A 26634-nucleotide genomic window follows, 5' to 3' on the forward strand; every position below is an offset into this window, starting at 1 on the left:
AGATTCAGGAGCCTAACCTTTTACATTTTTTAAGTTATATTCATTTTGTTGGACCACAGAAGCCACACCTCATTATTGGTGATTGTGAACCATTCCCGAGGTACAAGTCATAACCCACCATGCATATCAAATTCGGATTCACTAACTTTATACACAGTGATTAATAACAGGCGTAAAAGCTTTTGCTATCAATTAATGTATGGTATGGTATACCTTATCCAAAAATCAATAGTTTCAGAAATAATAAATCACGTAATGATAATATAGTAAGAAAAAAGAGTTTTAAAAATTCAGTAATCCGAATTTTTGTTAAGGTGAATAAATTGTACCTTAAACATAACGGTGTATAGCAGATCGAGGATAGCAACGAAGATGGCGTAGGGCTTATAGTCCGCCCAGGGTTTGGGGGCGCGGTGGTCCGCAGACAGCGCTCGCATCGCCGGTCCGCCCGGCGCCGCTGAGCGGACGTGTGCGGTCACCAGCAAACGTTTCAGTGTGGATAGCCGCAATGACTGCCACCTGTTGATTACATTCATAATTATTAAACAAATTATTTAACTACATGTAACTGTCACTGGCGGTTTATTAGTAAGACCTATGCCTTGCAGTCGGCGTCTATCGGTTGATATGACTATAATGATGATGATGTAATTTCAATTAGAGATTGTTAGTTTTTTTATTTTAACTAGATGGAGGTGGAAACAACTATAAAAGCTGTAAATAAATTGACAATTGAACTGTACATTAAAGAATACAGCCTTGGTCAAAAGTCTTAATAGACACGCCCATAAAACACCTGTTTCCTAAAACTTATTGCAAAAATTATTTATTTGTTTAACATTACAATTAAGAGGCAATAATAAAATACTATTTAAAGTAATAGATAACAATTTTTGGGATCCATAAAACACCTGTCACGCAAACAATGAAAAACGTTGCTTTTAGAAAATTCTCCTTTGGAAATATCTTAGTATCAAAATTGTAGCTCTTATTTATAATGATAATTGAATAAAAAAATGTGATCTAAGATGTGAAGCGTGTACATACTTAGCGTGAGGGTATAATAGCAGCATAAGTGTAGCGAAGTACAAAGGCCCATCGGCGTCATGCGCGGACTCGAGCAAGCGCGGTGGTGCCCACGCCAGCGACGCCTCCAGCGCGGTCACTTCACGTCCAGCCACGCGCGTTCTGCATATAACAATTAATTTTTAAATTCATGTTTATCTATTTCAATTGCTCGCCAATTCACCTACTATGAACTCGCGGCGGCGTTGACTGATGCCAAAATTATCCGTTCTTGATGGGTTTCTATAAAACCACAGCAGCATCTTCTCCAAGATCAGCATTTCCTAAGTCAAGATTTGTTAGAAACAGATTTAATTGTTATATATGTAGCATGTATATAACAAAATAAAATATCATAGTAATAGAGAAATAAAATGTTCTTATTGGTATGATTAGTAATAAAACGTAAAGACATTTTAAAAAATCGTCAGATAAAAAATATTAACCTTATAAATTGCATCATAAATGCAATCAATACAAGAAAAATGAGCAAATACAATATGTCTGTGCGTGTGTGTGCGTGCGTTACTCACGTGTTGATTACGTAGAGCGCCATGTGCACGAGCGCGGGCACCAGCTGCATATTGGAGAGCGGGCCGCCGCCGCCCGTGTCGTCGTGGAAGGTGCGCCCGCGCGCGAACCGCACCAGCAGCAGCTTTAGGTCATGTATCGTGCACGTGTGACCAATGTCGCGGTGACCCGTGCATTCCTGGGACATAATCAACTATAAAGACTTTCCCTCAAAATTCGCAATGCCCAACAAGTTTAACTGCTAAATGGCATCTAAAATTTTTGGGCACTTTTATGTTTTCTATTGCATTACTCAATTGTACTTTCAAATTTGTCAATATTATTAAAAAAAAAATAGCAACAAAAATACTTTTCAACAATTATATCATAGCAATATTTCATAAAATAATTAATGGAACAATATGTAATCGATCAAGCTAAATAAGTTTCATGTTAAAATCAAAAGTAAAGTACATGTCGAAATAAAAAGTAATGTTTTTCAATTAGACGATTAAACACTTACGCCTATAATCCAGGTAGGCAAAGGAAAAATGGGCTAAAGCCACTCCACATGGTTATTAGCAATTATTACACAATGAATATGACAATAAAGAGCGGTAACACAGAGATATCTAAATAGATAAAGTAATAAAAGGTGTCTTCACAAACCTGTAAGTATGTCGTATGTCTCGCGAGGCAGCTTGCAAATGCAGATTCCGGTACGTGAGGTCCCCACAACGGCAGTAGACCGTTGCATCGAGTCGAGGCATTTTGCAGAGCTGCACTTTCCCATTCATCCCTGTCAAATTAATATAAATAATATTATAGTTTTATCAAGAAATTAAGAATTCTAATAAATAATAATAATACTTTATTTTATGGGACAAACTAAAGGGATACAGAATTTCAAACCAGTCGTAGTATTTTATGTATCGACAGAGTTGAAAAACAGTATAATGTCCACTAAGGAGACAAAGAACTTGATTGCAAAATTTCGAAAAATTGTCTCTTAAAATACATCCTATAGAAACCAACACAAACATTTAAAATTCGTATAAACATCTTCAAGTAAATTACATCAACTCTTCAGTTAATTAGTTTCGAATCTTATTTTTAAACAAGAAAATTTGCCGATTCTCTTATTCCCTTAACATGAAAGAGTAAAGCATTGGTTATAAGCATATTTAATTATATATTAGTAGCTTATACCTTGCTCGAGCAAGTCGTACGGCTGCCATATGACACTCCACGTGAACTATGTTGTAGTGCGACACTGTGGTGTAACCCAGCGTCTTGCGTGCGCGCACTTCGAACTCCTCCACCGGGCATCGCTTCGTAAATGTGTATACACCAAGAACCTGTGCACCATAAGATATACATATATGTTGAGTATTAGTAATTAAAATCTACCTATCCCTTAAGGTCTTGAAAATCAAGGAAAAGTACTTATCTAAATAGAGTCTCAAGATAAAAGTTTATATTTGCAATGATATATTTTACATCTCATACTGCAATTCGGCTAAGACAAATCTATAGCCTTGCAAAATACAATTAGTGCCAATATTAGCATTAAGATATTGGGCGGGAGATAACTAGTTTTAATGAAGACGTATATAAACACAATTGAAGCCATTGGAGTGCAATAACACTGAATAGACAATAAAACAACCTTTACTGACTCCAAGTAACCATATCAATGTTTTAAAATATTGTAAGCACTTATGTCATTATATTATGTCAATAAATCACTATACATTCTTTAGTATCGATGTTTAAAAGGCCTAGGCTATTATGGAATAAATGATTATATTTACTAGGAATTGCGTTCATATGTACAATATTCTCTCGCCTCTGGGAGTCCCGGTCAGGAAGTAAGTTAACTCATCTTTAACAATTTTTTATGGGACTTTAAAAACTTCATATATACAGGGTGTTACGTAGAAGAGTGTGTACGTAGTATGTTTTAGTTTATTTTTAATTATAGTGAAAAAAGCAGCTTTCTGTAAAATTGCTCTTTATTGAGTTGTTTGTTAAATAAAAAACAATGTAATATTACAATACATCCTATTTTAATATTTTTTAAATAAACACATAACCCACAATAAAATCAGAGTGATTTTAATTTTACTAATAACAAACTTTTCTTTTAACACAAGCAATCATGTTTCAATTAAAAATTTTCATATAAAAGTATTATGTATTATATGTAAGAGATGTTATGTAGTAACATAATCTAAAGAGGGGCGCCGAACAGGGATATCCCTCGCCAGAACGCTTTATTTATGTCGGCTGAAAGAAAGCGTTCTACAATATTTCTTGCCTTGTAATTGGCTGTCAGTTTTTTTTGGTTGAATATTGTTTTCATTTCATTTAAGTTATAAAAATCGGTAAAATATGGGCTAAGTTTGATTAAAATACATATTTCTACTTTGGACTTTGTGTAAACATTCCCTCCATGATCTACCGTTCTTGGGGGAGTAACCACAATTTTTTGTGAAATTTGAAAGTAAAATGGAAAAGCCATTAAGTGATGGTGCATAGTTACAAAGCATACCTTGGTGGGCTGGTACTTGTATCCTTCGCGACAGATACAGCAGACGGCGCCCGCCTCCTCCGCGAGGTCAGCCAGCTGCTGCGTGAGCGAGCACTGCGCAGTCACCTGTCCGCGCTCGTTACTGCGCATGCCCAGCGCTCCCAGCTGCCGCTCTCGCACCGCCATTGCTAAACGTTTCTTTTCCTAGTACATAATAAATAGGCAGGTTTAAAATAAGAAACAAAGGTGTATATAATAAAAATATAAGGGCGAATATAAGTCTAGTGTAGCTAATGCGCTTACATAAAATCATCATCATGAGTCGGTAGGACATCAACAGCTGGTCATAGGCCTCCTATGGATTTGAACAGGACCATTTGGAAGCAGCCTACGTGTAGCGTCTTTATTAACCATTTGTCCACTTCCTAAGTGAACATTCTAACGCTGCACAAATGAAATTGAGGAATTTGAAATTGAAGTTCGGAAAGTGGACGGCATCAACTTTTCCGTACTACTGACTTTTATTATTAACCGTATTGACATTAACAATTTAAAGAGGAAATAAATCACAGCCTAAACATTTATTTCGTAACTAAGCTCGAGGGTACTTTAACCAATCTTGGTTCAAATCATTGCATATTTCACCGAATCGGTATCAAATATCTGGTAAATTTTAATGATTACAAAAGTCATAGCGTCATCTAGTGACATTATTTGAAGTACAAATTCTGTTAATACTTATCATAATCAATATATAATAATTATAATAGATACGAACCTGTCGCGTGAAATCCCGCACTTGTTGTACTTTAGCTGCGCACTGCGGCTGCGAACGCAACGCTTCTAGAAGGTTTTCCGCTAGCGATCCCACGTGCTCGCCCGACGACACTTGTTCTAGTCGGTGCACGATCGGTATCACCTTCTCACACACTAACATCTGAACCGCAAAATAAATAAGTTTTTATTCTTATATCAAGATAAAGTATAAGATATAGCTTTCCTTGAGTGAGACTCGAGCCTCCAATCAGAAAGAGCATGGGTCCTAATCCTTTGAATGCCCGTATATTCTCCTGTTTTTCTTAATCATTTATGAGTATTGTCTATGCACTTTCATACAAAGTCGCGAGAGTTGAACCCGTTATTTACAAAGGTAAATTTTTATTTTCATAAATAATCTAATTATAACAAGATATTAAAAATTTATTACAACAGCAAAATTGTTTATCGTAAACAAGTTAATAATGCAAAAAAAAAGAACATTACCTGAGTAGGTTCATGGTCCGCAGCAAGTCCAGTAAGGAAGCGCAGTATGTATTTAAGCGCAGGTCGACTGATGAACTCTTTCAATTCGTCCGAGTCCGTACACACGAGCGTCGGTTTAACGCATGGAGCGTGTTTCTATTGATACCAATGTTTACAAATTAATATACATAATTAGCAATAAATTAGTTCAAATATATTTAAAATCAAGTGAATGACGAAATAAACTAAGATGTACAATTAAAGCGATATTGAAAGTCATTCACGTACCATAATGTATTCCAACGCATCGCGGACTACTCCTAATGAGATCAAGTAATCTTTGAGGGTCCCGCCAATAGAATTCCTCTCGATATTGGCGCAAAGAACGCAGAACAATTCCATTCGAAATTCTTCCTCCGTCCATTGCTCTGAGTCCAGTTTGTCGAAGTCCAGAACCGGCTTAAAGTGGTCAACCAGCATAGCCATTTTGAGATCATTTCCGTATACCAAGGCCGCTAACACGCGTGTCAGATGGCCAAGCGCAACGGAGTTGTTACGAATGCCTGTAACGAAGTATAAATCCATTATAAATCCAACATTAAATTAATGTTATTTAAGTTATCTTATAAGAAAAACTGTAGTTAAAAATGTTACCTGGACACTCAGTGCAATTTAATAGTGCCTGCACATATTCCGGTCCACCAAATGTGAGTGAGAATTGCAAGAATGACTCAAGGCTTTCGCTGGCTGCCACTGATAGAATTCTTTCCATTATCTGTAAAAAGAAATATTTGAATTACATGTGCTTTAATTGATAACTTTTATTAACCTCGTTTCAAGTATCTCAAAATCAATTTTGGTTTCTCGCTATTAATAATATTCACAAATAGGGAAGGAAAATATAGCGAAGAAATCAGCACACTGTAGGACAACACACAACAGTTTTTTTTTTAATATATTTAAACATAATGGCCACTGGGGTCTTAAAGTTCTGGAGTGAAGACCACGGGCTGGCAAGTATACCATTGGACGTCCGCCTACAAGATGGATACCCGGCTAGGGTCGTCTGAAGACACCGGATACAGGCCTATTGGAATCTATAAGGGGTAGCCTACGTATAGTAGAAAACTCGAAATGATGGTAATGATAATGCTTATTTGAGTATCGATAATCTATCTCTACAGGAGGGAAGCTAATTAAAGCTTGTATGCTGTTTATACATTACATGGCCAATAAAATAATCTGATGCATTGAATCAATTTGTCTCAATGTCTGGCCTCTTAATGAAGTATCCTTACTAATTGTCGCGAAAATGAATCTATAGCTAATAAACACGAAGTTAAAATACCTCAAGAAGTTGATAGACAAGGTGCGAACGCGGCATATCCTTCTCTTCTTCGGCTGCAAGCTGCAACGCCCGCAGGAGCACCGGCAGCGCGCGTGTGTCAGCTCGCGTCAGCACGCGGACGCAGCGGCGCACGCGCGCGCACAGCCCCAGCAGCCGCAGCAACGTCGAGCACAGCGCACGCGCACCGCCCACGCGCTGTATCGCCGCCAGACGCTGCAGCATCACCTCCAAACCGCCTAAAAATACGATTTCATCAACATTGTTATATTAGCAGATAGACGCCCACTGCAAAGTAGTTTGCGCTTCGCATAATACTGTATCTAACATTTGAGTTTTACTGCATTATTCAAGCAATGTTTTAAATAATTCATTTCTCTGATGCTAAATTATAAAACAATTTTATGTTTTTAATTTCTTGTTGTAACTTTATATGAAATCCATGGGAAGACTTTTGTCTATCAATGTCGGTTGGACGTCCTAGAGTTGAAATGACGATGGTCATGATATATTTCTAAAGTACATTATGGTAACAATGCCTCAAATAATTCATTTTATTAACAATAATTTCCATAGTAAAATAGTATTAATATCTTTAATTACAAACAAGAATAAAATGTAAAAAAAAATTCTAAACCACCTTTTGGACTATATCTATATACTATATCGAATGCGTGCAAACATAACCTGCGATGTATTAAAAAAAAAAACAATATTTTCTATGTAATGATCAAAATTTTTGAGTACAGTATGTCACTGACCACAATCAGCCAAAACGTTTGCCATGCGATAAAGTTGTTCATCGTCGACCGCCTCCGCGTTGGTCTGGCTCAGCGTCTCCACGAACTCTTCAGTCGCGTCACCGAGCAGCCCTCGCATGCGGTACACGACGCGCATTGCAACGACACCTTCTCCTGATGTGCACCAAACCTAAAATAAATGTTTAGTCTTTATTAGAATGCAAAACTAATACTAATCATTAAATGTTTATATTCAGAAAGAAAAGTAACATTTTTTATTACAAAATAGGCATAAACAGTTGGTGCGCCCCCCCTTTAAGCGGACCGACGACATAGGCAAGGTTGCGGAAAGTATCGAGGTGCGGGCAACGCAAGAAAGGTCATCGTGTCTATGCCTAACAGGGGACGTCTATCAGCTGACGTGATGATGATGCAGCATAAATGGGCGGCATAGTGGAAGTGGGCAACTCATTGAGCACAGAACAAGTTGCCACTGGGGCCATTAAGTTCTTGGAATGGAAACCACGGATAGGCAAGAGCAAGGTAAAAGATCCATTCACAATTTAACAGAGGCGCAGTTTCCAAACGGCCTTATCGGGAATCAATGGGAAAGTTCTTTGTTCAGCTGTGGATGTCCTATGGCTGATATGATGATAAAGAGCGTACATAATATTATACCTTTTTATACACTTCTTTTACAGGTAAATCGAGCGACATAATCTTATTGCACACTAAAAGTTCCATTCCATTGTCATCTTCAAGCAGCGCCACCAGCTCGCAGTCTGTACAAATTTTATTCTTCACATCTCTCATAAGTGGGCCCATGCCTGGCTCAAGCGAAGAATACGGGTTTCCTAACATACGACCCTGAAAACAACACAATCACATGAGAAAATAAATATTTTAGTTATTTAAAAAGTATAAGTAGTTTATAAAAGATCATATACAGGTTGTTTGGGTATAGGTATAAAAGTTTTAAAGGAATAAATATATACATCATCAATTGCTCTGAAGTTAAACATGTGGTCATCTTAGCCCAAAATCAATGGTTTCAGAAATAACAAATATTGTAATAATAACATTTTAAGTAAAAACGTTTTCAAATTTCTGTTTACTACATATTAAAATTAATTATTGTTTATTTATCCGTCCCTTCGGACTGCTAGAATTATTAACTAACCTGTTGCGTTCCAATAGAAAAATAAATTAATGTAATATATTATAGTGATTTCTTTATACAGGGTCACAATGACAGGGCATAATGACTTGGTGTAATAAATATTATAATAATTGTTGTATGCAAAAATTACCTGCAAAAAGTCTTCTTGTTGAGGATCCTTTTCAAGCGTCAGGAAGAATTCAGCGACGTCGTTTTCTTCAGGATAGATAATGGAGCACAATCGCTCAAAAATGAAAACAGGAGTGCGATAGTCATGTAACGGATACTTTTGAACTGTCTCTATGCAGACTGCCATAAATTCTGCTGTTTCCGCTTCGGTGCCTAAACAACACAAGATAGTATAAGCATAAAAATAAAACCAAATTTTTTCTTGTTTTTAATATAAATTATTATGGTTAAATGTATATTAAAGATAAATTAAGAAAAAATAATAGCCATGGGTAAAAAAGCATCTTGGACATCCTTAATTATTATTGACGCCCACTGCAATCATCAGATCTTTTCTTTTCATTACAAATGCACAGTAAAAAGAGCGCTGTATAATTCACTGTTCGGTGAATATTGTATAATTTGTTTCTTTTTATTATACATCAATAGGACATAAAAAGAAATCACATATTATAGAAAAAAACATTAAGTACAAAGGATGGCAAGTCGTAAAACGTGATTTGTTTCAGACAATTATTGGTTGAACTTTGTTAACAAGGATAAATGCTAATGATCAATCAGTCTTTTTAGCCGATAAATGCTAACTGCATACGCCTCAACCAAAGATCGCCACGATGACGGGTCTTGCGCTGCTCAGTCGCTGCGTCTGGATAGAGACTCCGCGCTACCTTTAGATAACCTTTTGGCTATAACGGCCATCGTGGCACGAGCGATATACGTCACCCACTGCCACTTCAGACGAGCAATTCTTCGAACTACGTGGTTGGCTTTGGCTTTTCTGCGGATCTCATTACTGATTCAATATCGCAGCGGATCTTCTTATGGGGGTGGTCATTAAACATTATATAATATTTGAGAATGTAAAAAAATATCCTTAGTAAGATATCATAAATATCTATTTAAGTACCGGTGGTCATCTCTTCGAGCAACTCAAGCAGTTTCTCCTGCGTGTCGTCAGTAAGGCGAGTGCGCTGCACGACGAGACGGCGCAGGGACAGGTAGCCTCCCAGCACGGCTCCCACCAGCCGTCCTTTGTACACGCGCCGCCCGCCGCCCTCCTCCAGGAACATCGCCAGCAACTCCGTTAGACGTTTCAAAGCATAACCTGCACAGAATTATATAAATATAGTTTAGATTTAACAAATTGTTTCATCCAATGGATATGATATATGAATTTATAAAAATATAATACATAGTGATAGACACATAAAGTATGTTTGAAATGTGTGAACTGTGAGTACTGCTTATTTGCCTTCATTTAATATATTGTCAAACTTATTATCATATTTATTAGGCTATAACTAAACACTGTATATTTCATTGGTATTTAACTTAATTGTTAAAATTTCCGAGGTTAAATCATAAACTTAACGTTCAAGTATTTCTTCCATTGGTGAGTGTAAAGCTTTTTTTGTTTTTAATTTAATTGCAAATAATAACATACCTTGTGCAAGATCAGATGTAAGAGTGGTTTCTTCTAAACGGTGCAATTGTTCAATCTCCTTTGTCATTAGGTCTGCTATTTGTTGCAACACTCCTCTGAGCGCCAGGAATTGTTTCCATGGCGCTTCCGATGCTAAGCCTATAATAATATTTTTATTTGAAAATATTCGTGACATTACGCATGTTTTGATAATGCATCTGACTAAATTACTCACTTTGATATAATTGTAGGAACTGCTCACTGGCTTCGCCAGCTGTCCCCACTTCGGGTAAGAAGCTAGTCAACAAAATCAACACCTGCAAAGCAAATATAAATTATCATTTGGTCTTATAACCAGATAATACCAGTAATCTGAATAATACTCACAGCTTTAGTACGTTCATATGAATCACAAAGCGATTTGACCATTTGGCAAGCTGTGTCCCTGGCGATTCGGGAGCTTGGGTCGAACATAACCGGACGGAGCCAGCCTCCATCTTCAAGAGCAAGTGGTCGCATGCCATGCGATAATAACACCTGTTAACAGTTAATTCAGTGATCAATGTTGCATGTATTTATTTTGTATAGCTCGCGTCAAATTTTATTTAAGCCGTAAAAATGAAAATAGACTCGGCTCAACCGTTAATTGTAGGTATTAGCGGAAAAGTTCATATCTCATATTGTAGTTCAGATGTGAATTACTGATCATATCGTCGCTACACAATATATGTTTTTGTTCAATTGAAAGTAGAACAAAACTTTATACATTTTGTTTATTGGTATTGTTTAATATTATTACAGTTACTGTAGCACCACTGCATGTATTAAGGAATTAAACATTTATAAATTTATAAAAATAAATAAATGGTTGAATGAGTTTTCATCTTAATCCTACTTAATTTTAATAGTTAATTATGCAATTACTGCACAGATGGAAGCATGCTATTATAAGAATATCAGATGTTCTTATAAAGTTGCCCTAATGATTTTGACGAAAGAATGTACCGTACATCAGAAGTTACAGTAAAAATAACTCGGTGCTCGATTTATATTTATTTAACCATAGCGGGAAAAGACACAACATATAAGGAAATTTGTAAACTATCGTCTTCCGAAAGTTTATTCGAGAATTATAACCGAGGAGATGGTATTTCGGCATAACGAAACACACCGAATTTGGTTAATAAATAAAAATGTTCTAACCTTTAAACTTCTGATTTTTATCAAATCTGAATTGTATTTATGCCTCTACCCAAATAACTTTAGAATGGACTAAAAGTTTGACGCGAGCTCTACGTATGGTAAAAAATACACTGAATCTTTTTCAAAGTTGTAACAGTTGTAATTTTAACACTAATCTATGAGATAATGTTTTATAATTACATTACTGCCAAACAAATCAATAGTTTTCTATTACACGTATTTTTTCAAAACCATCAGATTAACACCAATATTTTATGAACACTCCTTGCTACAAGAATATTTCTTATATGATGATTAGGTATCAGTCTATAAAAGATAAAAGTGTTGGTATTATTACGTACCCGATCGCGCCACTTAGCCAGGTACTTCCTTGCGAGATGTATGTCACGTGGCGGAAGTGATACATCACTGGGCAAAGGAGCCACGCGTGCGGATAGCCGCGCCCACTGCCGGTGCGCCACGCGACCTGCCAGCCACGACGCCAGGTCTACAACCAGAGCTCCTGAAGAGGCCAGCGGTGCTGGAGTCTCAGCTGCAGGCGGTGGAGTCTCTTGCTATATGATGAAGAAACTTACGTGTCAATGAATTTAGCAAGGAATCGTTACAGTTTACTTGCTTTAATGTTTTCTTCTGGGGGAAGTCCATGTCCAGCAGTTGACATTCTACTGCTTCAATGATGATGAATGAGTCTTTCCGTCCAAATATGAAATGTGAGTGTTGATCCTTATAATCAATTTTTTACTTTATTTTGAATATATCTGATGGCTACATCATCACATAATGTCACAAACATTATGCAAAATAATTAAAAATTCAACATTTAATGTTTATATCATCCACCCGCATTCAAAACATGGTTACTGAATGCATCTTCTAATTACTTTGTAAAAACATTAATGAAAAAAATATTTTAACCTTAGAGATATAAAATACAAATAATAACATTTAAAAATTAATTAATACCTTGGATTCTTTATTTTGTTCTTCAGTCGTAGTAGTGGTAGAAGCGGGCGGGGCAACAGGAGTCATTAACTGCTGCATATAACCAAGGCATGGAAGCGCAACTTGTTGTAATGCAAACTGATGAGCTGTAAACCATGATAAGTTTTATTTACAAATCTTACATTATTTTAATCCATGAAATTAATGTTCTATATATTGGCTCTCAGTATTTTCATATAACTAAACTTGAACTTACAGTTTGGAGACGACGTATTAATGCCTGGTATACCAGCTAAAGCTTCAGTTTTTAATAAAGAACTGGCTGCTGGTGCAATACCAGCCACTTCTGTTAATTGTGGGCAACACCTACGAGAAACAGATTTAAGTATTACAATCAAAATCTAATTTTTTGAAAATACTATTAAGTTATAAATAACTAACCAAACCCAAAGTTTTACAATGCAGCGAAGTCTTGCCTCCCAACATTCTACCGAATCTTGAACTTTCACAAGAGATCCAAGCAGTAGTACCAATGGCCGCACCTTCAAAATAAATTAAATTGTAATTTATAAGGATAGACAAGCAACTTTAATATAATAAAAATGTGTCGGTAATTAAAGGGAGTTTTACTACATCAAGAATCTAAGTTACCACATAAACAGTGTATCGGTCATTATCTATCGCACATGTCCAACGTAATTATGGATAAGGTAAAATTTTATTTTATTTTCTTCAATATTTTCATCTCTCGTTATAAAAAATCTGTTTTCAATTGCGTAAATTTAGTCAGTCTTGTATTGTCTCTTTATTGCTATATTTCTCTATGATGGTTAATTAAACTAAAAAGGTTAAGTTTCTTACTTAATCTATACTTCTTTCTCTTGAGTATTTATTTGTTTTCCCTGTCAGACTACGTGGTTGCAATGCGAAAAGAAATACTACAACTGAAATTTATGCATCTGTGGAATGGTCATTTCAAAAATATGTGTAACCGTATGGACAAGGACACAACTATTTCATCACGGTAGTATTATAGTGAGGCAGCATATACAATACGCCGTTTTTTTGCAAACGTATACGAACACATCCTCAAGCTAAAGCTTTATGTAATTTGCAATTACTAGCAAGTCATTTTGTAATGTTTTTTTTTAATCGATTTTTTTGTCGGATCAGACTTACAGAATTGTTATGGTCTTGTGAAGCCGCATGTCCCATCAAAGACAGCGTGATGCGCTGCGACAGCAAATTACACAGTTGCTCCGTCGCAGGCAAGTTGTCACGTGTCACCAGACATATCAACGCCCGGACTTCCTCTTGACACTAAAGAGTTAAAAGATAATGATCAAATTTCTAAAAAATAATTTGAAACTTTGTACAACACATAGCAATACATCTAAACACTAAATTACATTGAAAAATAAGACGTAACATTTTAGTAAAATCAGTTACCTTCTTAGTCCAATGGTAGTCCAGTAAAAAAGAATATATTAAATAAAAGCCAATAGTATTAGTATTTTTGTAAATTCCTGGAAATGTGATTACTATTAACTGCTAGCTATTTCAAGCACTAGTTTAAAACATAACGTTTTTCCTTTCAATTCACTGTTGCTTTACATATTTTTTTTTTGTCTAAATCAAATGAAATTTGAAACCTATCTACACCCTAACATATCTTTTGGAAATATTATAGAACTATAATAAGTAGCTTTTATTCTATGTAATTGTTTATTGTACTTTACCTGTGGTGTACCACGATGCAGGTTATGATGTACCAGCTCGTGAACGAGGCCGAAGCGGCACAGTCGCTCCCGGTGTTCAGGCTGCGAGGCCAACACGCGCAGTAACGTCAGGCACTGCTCCGCGCTTGCTAACGAGCACCCGTAGCAGCCGCCTCCAGATTCTGAACCATATAATGTATATTTTAGCAAAACTTATCATTCTTTAATTCAGTACTAAAATAAATTTGACGGTACTATGATTAATTTATAATTATGGCAACGAATAACAAGCTGCCATTGAAGTACTCCAGAGCGCTGGTGGGGTTCATTGCCCATTTGTCTGCATCATGTATACTGCTAATTGTTCGCGTCTTGTTTTTTTTATTATTTAGAAGGCGGTTTAATATTGCTTTCTGTTTTATATAGTTTTTAATGTTTACATTTAGGCTAGCATAATTAAAGGCTATTGTATACCTATAATAAGTGAACATATTTAATTTTATACTTTATTAAATGAAACTAATTTATATTTAAATATATTTTACATATTAATTTTTATGTTTTTCTTATATATATATATATGTTTGTAACAAATTAATGCAAGAATATATAAATAAATAAATCATGTGCCTTATATAACGATATAAGGTTAATATTCAAAATAGGGCTTAGAATACTTAAAAAACGTAAAAGGTAAATGGGCCGAGTTATAATAAAGTTTAATGTTTATATGCCTCAAGATTACAGTTGAATTATTCATGGAATTGTATTATCAATCAACCCACTCATTCTTTATAGGCATAAAGATGCAGAGCAAAAAACATTGATTCAGATAAAAAACCAATAAATTATTTGCAAATGATATAGATATTTTACCTTTAGTCAGATCTCCGTCATAATTTTGAACAAGACCTGCATACACTGGTAAAGTTTCTCCTTTCAATTGTTCACTCTGGGATCTGTCGTAGGATACTAATTCTTTTCTGTAACAAAAAAAAAAAAACACCATAAAAACAATGCAATTTTCATCAAGTAATGTTAACATCTGGAAGTCTTTAGATTGAATAAATCATATTACGAAATTTTATGAACACACAGTTGTAAAATATATGTAAATAGTTCGCATTTGATATTCTGGATGTTGATGTTTTAAATTTAAGACTAATGGAATAAGATATTTAGTAAATATATTATAAATCTAATTCTAATTTCATTAATTGCTCATCTAATGTCCCCAATAGTCTCAAACCTCAATGTTTCCATTGAAAACCCCTTTATATTTTTGGTATCAAGTATTTTTTGGATTCTAAGATTACTTAAACTTGACATTGAATGTTTTTTTAGCGGTTATAAGCAGTGGCTTTGTCATAAAAATACATTGATTCAAGTATTCACCTGATATAGACTTACATAACTAGTCATAGCTAACACTTGACATGGTGACAATCTTCTATCTAGTGGTTTATAACAGTACCAACCTGCATGCAAGCACCTTCTGTATTATTTTAGAGAGGTCCTCGAAGTATCCCTTGCTGTCGACACAGTACTTGTGCGCCAACGTCTGTATAACGCGGTTGATTTGGACGCCGCTGAAGGCCGCGCTCGCTGCGTTACTGTTTTCGTCCGAACGATTCTCCAGACGGTGCTCACTGATCTTGTGCACCAGTGACTAAAACACACAATGATTTATGTTGGTTTAATTCTGCAATATTTAAATTTTACGAAAATTTGTTCTCAACACATCAAATCTCATATTAACCAAAAAAAATTGTATAGAAACAAGACAGGCATGGTAAACAAATCAAAAAAGTAAACACCCTCATAACGACAGACGCATTGTGACACACATGTAAACACTTCCTTAGCTCAATATAACCCCGAACATGTGCATTTTATGGCATTAGGTCTGTTTGGTGAATATAGTATGATATTATTATTACATTAGTGAGTACAAGACATGAACCTTGTTCAATTCGAGAGTCGCTGCAGTTGCTTGCGTTAGATTTTATATATCAAAATCGCACTTTAAAGAACTGGACGCATCCCTTACTAAGTCAACCTTATCATTCGTACACCAACCCAGGTGGTTAAATAATTAATTCCGGACGTACCTCTAGCACAGGCTTATTGGCGACGAGCTGACGGTAGACACGGTCGGCTTTGTCGAGCAGCGTGCCAATGTTCTGCACCATCTTCTTGCGCTCCTCGTCATTCTCAATGGTGTCGACGGCGCAGCACGGGCGCGCTGTCAGCGTGTAGTCGAACTTCGCGTACTTGCAGAATCCGCACGCGTGGCACAGGAACGGGTCCTTTTCGTCATAATTAATCGCCCTAAATACGAAAAAAAACTCGGTTTAAACATTGTTTCTTTTAATTTATACCTGCCATTATAAAATAACTTTTTTCATATGCAGCGTGTACATATATATTAAGACAAAAGTTCTAAAACTATTAAAATAATTTACTCTTGTATAAATTACACAAATATTAAACAAGAAAAATTATATAAACAAAATAAATATATGTTAAATATTTAGTTGCTTTTTTTAAAAACAAATTGTGTTTATCATAAATGCTTTTTAAAGTTATGTTACTTTTTAAACCTTTATAAAAAATACGGTTATCATTATAAAATAAATTAATACATACATAACAATTTTCAATCAATATTAGTTTCATAATGATTTTAAAATTCAAAATACTCACCGACACTTGTGACATTGGAAAACGTTTTCGCCGCAGTTTGCGCAGACGCCAGGGTTTGCTGGTACTGACTGCGAGCACCGAGGACATTGCAGTGATTCTCCTATAATACAAAAATACTTTTAAGCGCGACAAAAAATATTTAGGTTTTTTACGAATTTATTTATAAGTTTTTGTTTCTATTATGTACTCCCTAAACTGCTCTTTTCTTTCTGTCTCTCATCTCTGTTTAAATATTGTCTTATAGAGATCGTCTCGAGTAATAAGACCGCCTGTTGTACCACCTCTGCACATATTATTTAATTTTAGTTGTTATCCATTTTTTTGGTACTTTTTTACATGTATTAACTTTTATTATTTTTGTGTACAATATAGTGTAAATAAATATAAAGTAGTGATATAGCTATCGAACTAACTACAACAAAATTAAAGCTTTTTTGACTTACCGGTGGCCTGTTGGTTCTCGTAGAAATCGGCATACTCCATCATGAGATTGCAGGCGACGATCGGAAGCGGGAAGTCGACGCGAACTTCGGACTGTCCAGACTGTAGCTGTACTCGTTTCGCTTTATGCCACATTCCTGAACAATATATAATTAGAGTTAAAAAAAACTACAATAAAAATTACATAAGCAAAAACAAGGCATCCAGCGAATTGTAAATATTCTAAATTAGCACCGTTGTCATATATTTAATAATAAACATTATTTATTCACTTATTTGAACTGGGTTCAAGGTTAAATATAAAGGTTGTCTATAAGAAACCGCAAAATGCAATAAGACCGTCAATTTTATTTGAGCTCTTATTATGTTGGTTTTATATTAAACTCATATCCAAATTACATATACCATGTGTGAATAAATAAACCTATTAAAAATTAAAAATCTTTATTGGAATTAAGGAATGATACAATTCCAAAGCCCCAGAGGTTTCCGAATTAGACAGTGTGTGTTTTAGAAAAACATTACGCCTATAACACTAATGGATTTAAAATAAACACACTTGTTAATTTGTATTAGTCGTTGCTATGCCCCTACACCGCGTCTTAAGAAAAGCACAGCGAAGTAGAGAGGCTCTAAAAAAGAGCATGTACGCCATTTTAAGTGTAACTGGTTGCAGTGAACCCCCTGCAGCCATATTTATACCATATTCCCACAACTGGACAAAATAGCGCAAATTAGACTAGTCGCTGTGGTTCTTAAAATATTATCTACATATATAACGATAATTGAACTTAAGCCTATGTTTTAGTTCTTCACTATCGTTAATTTTCATTTCTCATGGAGCCCTGTTCACAAATTGTGAACCCATATCCCCCTCTCTCCCCCCAAGGGTCTACCTGGAAAGTAATGTTTTCAATAAGACTTAGGACTGTTCGTGTGAGTTCACCTGGCTTGTTCTTCAGCTCCTGCACCGCCTGCACGGTGCGGTTGTTGTAGTAGAAGTTGATGGTGCGCACCATCTTGCCGCGCTTGATGTCGCCGATGCGCAGCGCGATGCGGCTGATCATGTGACTGTTCACCAACTTGACGATCTGCGTCGTCGTCGTGAACTTCGAGTCGATCTGTGCCCAGTAACGCGGTTAGCTCTTATTTGATCGGCTCAAGGATACGAACGAACTATGTTTTAGCTATAATTACCACTATTTTGACTTTTTATATTATTTTCTTTGTATTAAAGACCAAATTATTACTTTTTTAAATTATTTATTTATTACAGTTATAACTAATCTGTTATTTTATTAATATTTTATTAACAATATCTCACTCAAAAACATTAATTATTTAAAATAATCTTTACTAACCAATTTTTCAGCGGTGTTTGTGACAGTAAATGGTGATTAGTAGTTTTTTGCGAATAAATAAATAAAAAACATTAATTAATCACACATTGACATGCTATAATGCCGTTAACACTACTTAAAAATCAAAGCGTGACAATGAAATAAAAATATTAAGGATTTGCTACAAACAAAATCAATGCAATTTGATCTTTCTAACCTACAGTCTGAACTACCACATTAAGCGATAAACTAAAAGTAATGGTCACAGGAACCAACCTTAATGGTGGGAAGTTTTATGGTCACCATGGGCACTTCGGGGTTGTTGCAGACGAGGCAAGGCTCCGACTCTAGATAGTAGCCGTCTAGTTCCACATAGGCTCCGAGCGACGCGTACAGAGCTGCGTTGCCGTGCGATGACAACAATTCGTTCTGTCGACGTAATAGCTCCACCGCACTGCCCAGGTACTTCTAAACAACACCCAAAATTAGTATATTTACTCTATAATAAAAAAATCTGAAACTGTCCTTGAATGATTAATATATTTTCCATACAATTCTCTGTCATTATTGTAATAAATATGAAAAGCAAATGGAACTTTTTAAAAATAGAATAAAATCAATACGAATTTAGATCAGCATTATAAACGTAAAATTTTGTTAACAATTTCTTGCATAAAAATTCGATTAATACTGACTTGTCAATTAGAAAAAAACTGAAATTACTGAACTTACAAAATTAAATCAAAAATGGATGTATTTAAGTTCTAAAATGAATATTTAATTTATCAATTAAATATATCTAAGTAAATATACATATATTAGTTTTTAAATCAGCGTCTGCCAGAGAAAATAAAACTCTTATTTACTTTGTTTGTTAGAAACAACAGTATGTTTGATATATGTAAGTCAAATTCACGTAAGAGAAAGATCATTGAATAATCTGCACGCTCGTACAAGGAAGCTGAATTACTAATATTATACTGTTGGTACATACCTCAGTTTCAATATTCGGTGTCTGAAGCGTGAAGTATCCCAATAAGTCAACGAACTGCGCCGACTTGCGTCCATACTGAGGCAGAGTGGGCCATAAAGCCCAAAGAAGTGACACGATCGAGGCTTGCTCCGGTTGTGGCGAATTGCTGATTAATAAATAGTATAAAATGTATTTTTATTATTTAAATAATTGCACATTACATTGCAATAATTTAAACATTTACATAAAAATAATTAAATCATAACAAAATTAAAAAATAAATAAGGCGATATGATAGTTAAATTACCTCATTTTCCGATGAAACTGAGAGCTTAGGAGTAGAACATTAATATTAAATTTTACAAGAAAAATTTATCGGTGTTAACTTACCTATAGATTGCAAGAAGCAGTGCATGCGCTTGCCAACGAACTGCAGTCGAATTAGTTTCGAGAAGGAATGCTTTGATAAACATTCTTAATTCATCTTGAGATACCTTTAAATACATTAAATTACGTCAAAATTATTATAATATATTTTATAATTGAAGTATGGCGCTGTGTTTAAATACCTAAATACCTGTTTAATAATTTGTTGTACGAGTATGGGCACTTTCTGTTCTTGGAACTTCGAGCCGTCGGATACGAACGCGTCGCTATCTGCGCTGCGTTCTCGTTCTGGCCAATCGGTGGAGCCCTAAATAACAAAATCATGTACATGTAATATCGACATAATTCAAGAAATACTAAAAAGTTTTTAACTTCATCACAACAATTTTACTTTTAAGAGCTATTAGTTTTAAAATATGCATTTATAAATGATTGCTTTATTAATTGTAATGAGTAAGTATTAGTAGTAGTCTTATAGGTGTATACACGAGTGTGTGCACGTGCCTTGGCGTCGGGGCGCTGATGTGGTGCGGGCGTAGGTGTGGGTGCACAAAGCGCAGCCTGCAGCAGCTGCAGCACGGTGGGCGCCACGTGTGGGTGCACGCGACGCGCCACTGACAGCAGCCACGGCAGCGCGCAGCGGCGTTCCGTCGCGCACGTGTGCTGCCAATTGCCGGTGCGCGCGCTCACTATCTCCGCGCAAGCCTGAATAATAATAATCATTTACACATGCTATACTAGTATTTTGTCGAACAAACCTGCTCTACAATACATTCAGATTATATAGGAAGCGAAAAGTGGTTGTAATAATAGGTTGGTTTACAAGTGGCAGAAAAATAAAACAAGATAGACTTTTTGCATGGTGGGTTGATGATATCAAAATGGAGCCAGTATGAAGAGACTTTTATTAATTAGTGACACGTACTGTCTAAAAAACAGTTATTATTAATAACAATATATTTAGGTACACATTTAAAATAAAATATAGAATATTACTAGTGGTAGGTCGGAAGGTTGAAGTGATATCAAATGTATATGTGCTAGTCATAATAAATTTAAGATGAAAAGTGATCTCAACCAATGATGTTAGAAAACATTTTCAAAATTGGGAATACTATAAATTAATATTAATTTCATTTTCTTAAGTTACTTTTCTGTCGCTTTTTAAAAGAAAAAAAAATTAATGTAACATATTTCAGAGTGATATGAGTCTTAGTGATTAGAAATAAGTATAAAAGCTTTGAAGCTTTTTGCAAGCAAATGAACCTGAACCGGAAATGTATGAATATATATAACAATTGAATAATTACCCTAGGTCTATACAAGTTTAAAATTAAATAACCAATGATGTGTTATGGAGCTGTGTTTAAATTACCTTGAGATGATCCATTAGTTGTACAAGCTTGTCATAGGCCGGGTCGGGCGCGGTGAGCAGCGCCCGCGCCGCATTCAAGTGCGTGTCCAGGGCGTGCACGTCACGCAGCTGCCGGTAGCGCTCGCGAGTCCCGCATAGAAGCAGCAATAATTTGCGCACTTGTTTTCTATATTAATAAAACAGATAATTAGCTCGCAATTTTACTAGCCATAAAAAGCAAACAGCGTTGACATTAATCACACAAAATAACGCACATGTAAACATTTTTTCAATCAAAATATTTTTGTTTTGTTTTTAGCCATTCAGTATAACATTTTTACCAAACAAAGATCTCGGGTTTAATTACTAATATGCCAGCGCGGGTTAAAATGCGTAACAATTCCTGATCATCCATATATTGAGGGAGAGCGCGTTCCGGAGAAGAATAGATAGTACTGCGAAGGAGTGAAGTTGGTACTTCGGTGGGACGTCTAAATAGACGATTGTTTTATTATAAGAGCGAGGGTGTGGAACTTTTACTTTTGTACTGGAAAATTTTACTATGGTACATTTTAAGAACATTATATTCTTGCAAAATAGCTTATAAAACATCAGTGACAGGTTCATTTAATATTTTGTTAGATAGGGAGGAGTCTACTCGGTGAAGGTGAATACTTAGGCGTTGCAAGTCAGCGTCTTGAAACCTAACGCAGGTACCACACCCAGCTAGGAGAATCCACAGATTGCTAAGTCATGAATCTTAAATTTGAACAACAAACCTCAACGGTGTCTGGGGGTTCATCATATACTCGCAGAGCAGAGTACGCCAACGTGCATCGAAATGCGCCGGGTCGCAATGCTTGTGTATTTGACAAGGAAGACGGAGGGCCATCTCCATGAGCAGTTGAGGGTAGTTGTCGAAGACATCCAAGGCATGACCTAAAAAAATGTCCGCGATTATTAGAAAAACTTCTAAATAATTATTAATTTTCTATAAAAAATATAATTTTGCTTACTTTTAACATATTCTTTTACGAAGAATGGTTGCATGTCAGGAAGCGGTTGGGGCGGTTGTGGTTTAAGTAACTGTTGTACGGTAGTTGCGGTACCCGAACCTGTTAAAAATATAACATTTACAGCAAATACAACCTATTTATGTCAAAACTATAAAAATAAACACAACCATAATAATTATTAAATTATCAAGAAGGTAAGTGTAGGGGGTAATGAGATAATGCTGATTAGATAAGATAGCGCTGATTTGGATTTTTGTAGTGAAGAAATAGTATTTATTTATGCGATCTATATGAAACCTAAAGGCTCAAGGAAAAATCTCAAGGAAAAATTGGGTGAAGTAAATATTTTGATAATACATACTCAATATATGTATGAAAAACTTTTCTTGTGATGCTGTTTATATATTCACCCCTCCAAAAATTTTACACCTATAACCCTGTATTATTATCATTAATTCAAAATAAGCAAATACGTGAAATGGTACATTATAATTATAATGTCAGCGGTCATCGGTCGTGGCTCACCCAAAGTTCGCCAAAACCGGTCTTGAACTGCTCGCGTCCAATGTCTTTTCGTGATCTAGACTGTGTTCTTGATCTACCAAGCGTGGAGGGTCTACACAAAAAGAAGCTGTACGTACTTGTTGTCTTTTCTTTCCAGTAGGGCAGCAGGGCGGCCAGCACGTTGTAGCAGTGTCGCGGCGCGCCGGCGTGCACGAGCGCGGCGGCAGCGAGGCGGGACACGTGCGCAGCGCACGCAGCTCCCGTCACCTCGGCCCGAGCGCTCGCTCCGCCGGATCCCGAACCGCTGGACCCGCAAGTCTTCCATCGTGCCATCAATACGCCTGTATATAAATTGTGCAAACGCTTAAGTTATATTATTTACTTAGTGTTACACTTATGTATGTTATGCAGTTTTGAATTAGTGTTGTTACCCATGAATGCGATTAATGCCAAAGCATTACATGGTAACAAATAATATTGCAAAGAAACTAACATATTCAGCAAGCAATGGTTCCGAAAATCCTCTCTGGGTTCGTATGGTAAGTCTCTCTTTAGATAAGGCTGTCCTAATAATAGTAATAGTAGAGAATATAGATATAAATTAATCTTCACATACGATTGTTGTATATAATCTTTAAAAAGAACCAAGTAAAAAAGTAAAAAGTTACTTTAACTTACTTAAAAGCCGCATTATAACCAACTGTAGCTCACGACGATTGGTGCGTTCATGTAACGGCGGGGTAGTTTCAGGCGCATCCAGCTCGGACACGAGCAGCTCCAGCTTCGTTATAGCTAGCTGTAGCTCACGTCGTTCTCCGCGCTCCTGTCCTTCGTCAGTCTGGATGTCCAGTTCAGAAACCAGCAACTCTAGGAATCGTTCCAGAACTACTCTGTCGCCCTCTACGCTCGAATCCAAGTCTCCCGCCAGCATTAAGACCACCTGTTCGAAAAGTAATATTTACAGGTTTTAAAGAGGAAAATATTAAATATTATATAATTATTCCCTTACTGAAAATCAGCACAGGTTAAGCTGTAAAGGAGCATAGCTGAGGATTTCTCGTTGTCGTTTAAGTTAAGCTAACAATTCCAAAAATCTACCATCTTTCTTTCTTAACATATAGTTAATTTATTTGAAATAGCAAAATAGGTTGAAACGACCAAAGATCTAAGAAAGAATATGTACAGACCTGAACGAAAGGTATAGCACGAACACCAGGTAAGTTCCGGAGAGTTGGTAAAGCATCCAATGAAGCAGACAACAGAGAGAGACGCAGAGCGTGGAGTTTGCGAGTCTCACTCTCTGCTTCTATAGTTCGAGAAGAAGACGGTACCGGCTGGGCTGAAGATGTCGATGGGCCTGCTGGTTGAACCAAAAACAATGTTCAATAACAAATATTGAAATTATTTATTTTAATAAAAAAATAATTAAAATGGACTAAATGATTGACCTGTAATATACATACAACAATACAAATGAAAAAATACACTATTAAATAAATAACTTATAACTACCTAATCCAAATGGTTCTAATGGTCTGTCTAAAATGCCACATGATTAAGACGTCTTTCATTATACTAGCCTGGCAAAGCTACGGCTGCTGTGATGATTGTACCGGCTATTGCCCCAGAAGTAGGAACAGAGACCATTTCGCCTATAACATTTTATATTTAAATTGCATATACAGATGTTATAAAGTTATTCTTACTTTAAACTCCCCTGCGGAATTAGGGAGTCAAGAAACTGCTAATTTTAAAGACAAGGTACCCATTCGTAAAAAAATTGTAGTAACTCAAGTCTACATGTATATTGTATGGCACGGCATTTTGTATAATTTTAGAATATTTTATTCCAGAAACTTTTGAGTTGTGATATGTGAAATTTATGCATGTATTATTTAAACATATTTAAGCTTGTGTTTATCTTAAATTATGCAATTGGTATTTTATTTATTAAGTATTATGCATAGATTTTTGTATTGTGTTTTATCACATTTACACATGCCTATGAGTTATTCCTAAATGTAGAGAATATTCTAAGACATAAAATCCACCGTTTCATAAAATGTTATATAGTAGCGATAGCAAGTCAGCGGCTGCAAAGTGCTATGTAAATGGTCATACTCAAGTGTTTTTAGTAAATAGGTGGACAGTTTTATGACACAAATCCTAGCATACTGACTGCTTGTAATTATGTGTGTAATGTCTGTAATTATGTGGTAAATATGCAAGGAAGAAACGGCGGTCACCGTAAGCACTGGAGCGGCCCGAGACCCCGCCGATGCTGTCCGCCCCCGAGCCACCGCTGTCAGATGCAGCTGAACCTGCGGAACCTGGAGGCTCTGCAGGTGATGTGCGAAGAGTGCTTCCATCGGTGGCAGCTGTACTTCCTTCGTCATCGGATCTGTTACAAACGTTAAAAAAGATTTGATATATTTTTTAAATTCTTATCTAAGCTTTGTAATAGTATTTCGACACGAATACTGTCTAATCATCATTGTGCGTAGCATTGTACTGTCTTCAGGTACCCTCTTCAACTGAGTCTCATTGACGAAATGTTTTATAGTATACAGAATATCTCACTAACTAGCCGGATTCGATACTGACCTCTTTCTCTAAGTTGGGCTTACCAAGTTCGACTGTTTGGCCCAGGAAGACTTAAGAGTCTAAAGATTCAAGAGCTTTTCAAGGGCACCTAATTTTAGGGTGGCCACGACATGATTGGATTGACATCGTTCTTGTTTTGTCCGTGGTAACTTTAAGTCCGAATCATACGTCTAAGTAACTGCGAAGTTGTGTACGCACCCAGTTGGCGAAGCAGTGACATCACTGAAACCAGGCGCAGGCGGCGGGGGAGCAGAGGGCGCGGGTGGTGCGCGGCGCGGTTGTTCCTGCAGCGACAGAGCTATTGCCAGCTGTACCATAGTCTCATCATCTGCATCTGCAGGAATATCCAGGAGCGCCTCTAAACCTGCACAAATATTCTAAATAAAAATGCATGTTCAAATATTAAGTGAAGCAGTTTTAATATTGTTATTGTAAATATGCAATAGCTATTTCGTATAACAAAAACATCTCACAGTTTCTAACATATATCCCATTCGTTATGAATAGAGTGGAAGCATTGATCATCGAAAGTCCAAGAATCTATTAGATGTAGATCCCTTACACCAGTGTTTCCCAACCTTTATGCTACCATGCCCCACCATAGTCAGTCTAAAATTACTATGACCCCATACGTAACATTCGGGAAACATAATATTAAAAAATTGAATTGTTAACTTAAGAAACAAATTTATAGGTTTTAGGAAGAAATCACGACAAATTTTTTAACGAAACATAGTATTTTTTCAAAATATATGAAACTCAAAGCCCAAATAATTTTAAAGAAGATTTTTCTGTATTTATTTATATAGATAATACTTGTAATTGTCTTTTATACATTCTAGACTGAGAAGTTGTGGTCATGCCCCTTATGCATATAAGCCCCACTGCTTTCACTATGAGGAGAATAATTATTTACCGCAATTATTTATAATTTTGCTATTGCGAAAAAGTTAAACTGTCGTTCGTCTAGAGTCCTTTTAAAATTGCCCCCTTGTGGGATGTGGGCCCCAAGTTGGGAAACACTGCCTTAGATTAATGAATGTATTGAAGATGAATTGGTATATTCTTTCAAAAGTTAAAATCACTATGCTATTTTTCTCCACATGCAGCTTAACAGTGACAGCTAATGTATATGATTCGATGCGCATCATATGGTTAATAAATTAGACAAGTCGATTGCTACAGGTAACACAGAAACCACAGCATCCAGAGGCTAAGCACTTAGGCTGAATTGGCCAAC

General features: G+C 36.0%; 1 protein-coding gene across 4 annotated transcripts in view; it reads right to left on the reverse strand.

The window, feature by feature from the left end:
- poe (E3 ubiquitin-protein ligase-like protein poe) overlaps positions 1 to 26634 on the reverse strand; it is a 61309-nt gene that overhangs the window by 550 nt on the left and 34125 nt on the right. For 3 of the 4 annotated variants that reach the window (XM_068772353.1, XM_068772352.1, XM_068772351.1), the window contains exons 53-95: positions 25593 to 25758; positions 25037 to 25191; positions 23978 to 24150; positions 23469 to 23730; positions 22928 to 23131; positions 22287 to 22385; positions 22050 to 22209; positions 21292 to 21457; positions 20421 to 20621; positions 20107 to 20223; positions 19920 to 20023; positions 19551 to 19695; positions 18833 to 19024; positions 18163 to 18337; positions 17219 to 17353; positions 16776 to 16875; positions 16181 to 16400; positions 15548 to 15738; positions 14946 to 15052; positions 14091 to 14251; positions 13531 to 13671; positions 12793 to 12893; positions 12608 to 12717; positions 12373 to 12497; positions 11751 to 11963; positions 10594 to 10743; positions 10442 to 10523; positions 10228 to 10365; positions 9691 to 9888; positions 8746 to 8936; positions 8114 to 8302; positions 7457 to 7625; positions 6699 to 6934; positions 6005 to 6125; positions 5639 to 5913; positions 5372 to 5506; positions 4887 to 5045; positions 4130 to 4312; positions 2785 to 2933; positions 2245 to 2374; positions 1599 to 1789; positions 1048 to 1188; positions 330 to 519 (exon numbers count right to left, since the gene is read on the reverse strand). In XM_068772353.1, coding sequence (XP_068628454.1) covers positions 330 to 519; positions 1048 to 1188; positions 1599 to 1789; positions 2245 to 2374; positions 2785 to 2933; positions 4130 to 4312; positions 4887 to 5045; positions 5372 to 5506; positions 5639 to 5913; positions 6005 to 6125; positions 6699 to 6934; positions 7457 to 7625; positions 8114 to 8302; positions 8746 to 8936; positions 9691 to 9888; positions 10228 to 10365; positions 10442 to 10523; positions 10594 to 10743; positions 11751 to 11963; positions 12373 to 12497; positions 12608 to 12717; positions 12793 to 12893; positions 13531 to 13671; positions 14091 to 14251; positions 14946 to 15052; positions 15548 to 15738; positions 16181 to 16400; positions 16776 to 16875; positions 17219 to 17353; positions 18163 to 18337; positions 18833 to 19024; positions 19551 to 19695; positions 19920 to 20023; positions 20107 to 20223; positions 20421 to 20621; positions 21292 to 21457; positions 22050 to 22209; positions 22287 to 22385; positions 22928 to 23131; positions 23469 to 23730; positions 23978 to 24150; positions 25037 to 25191; positions 25593 to 25758 — 6950 coding nt within the window. The remainder of the gene's footprint in view (positions 1 to 329; positions 520 to 1047; positions 1189 to 1598; positions 1790 to 2244; positions 2375 to 2784; positions 2934 to 4129; positions 4313 to 4886; positions 5046 to 5371; positions 5507 to 5638; positions 5914 to 6004; positions 6126 to 6698; positions 6935 to 7456; positions 7626 to 8113; positions 8303 to 8745; positions 8937 to 9690; positions 9889 to 10227; positions 10366 to 10441; positions 10524 to 10593; positions 10744 to 11750; positions 11964 to 12372; positions 12498 to 12607; positions 12718 to 12792; positions 12894 to 13530; positions 13672 to 14090; positions 14252 to 14945; positions 15053 to 15547; positions 15739 to 16180; positions 16401 to 16775; positions 16876 to 17218; positions 17354 to 18162; positions 18338 to 18832; positions 19025 to 19550; positions 19696 to 19919; positions 20024 to 20106; positions 20224 to 20420; positions 20622 to 21291; positions 21458 to 22049; positions 22210 to 22286; positions 22386 to 22927; positions 23132 to 23468; positions 23731 to 23977; positions 24151 to 25036; positions 25192 to 25592; positions 25759 to 26634) is intronic. The other variant, XM_068772354.1, reaches the window with a different exon arrangement.

Source organism: Battus philenor, unplaced genomic scaffold (genome assembly GCF_028537555.1).
Source record: "Battus philenor isolate CCGP_79_NKW_IND1 unplaced genomic scaffold, ilBatPhil1.0.hap1 SCAF_5, whole genome shotgun sequence".
Taxonomy (NCBI): Eukaryota; Metazoa; Arthropoda; class Insecta; order Lepidoptera; family Papilionidae; genus Battus; species Battus philenor.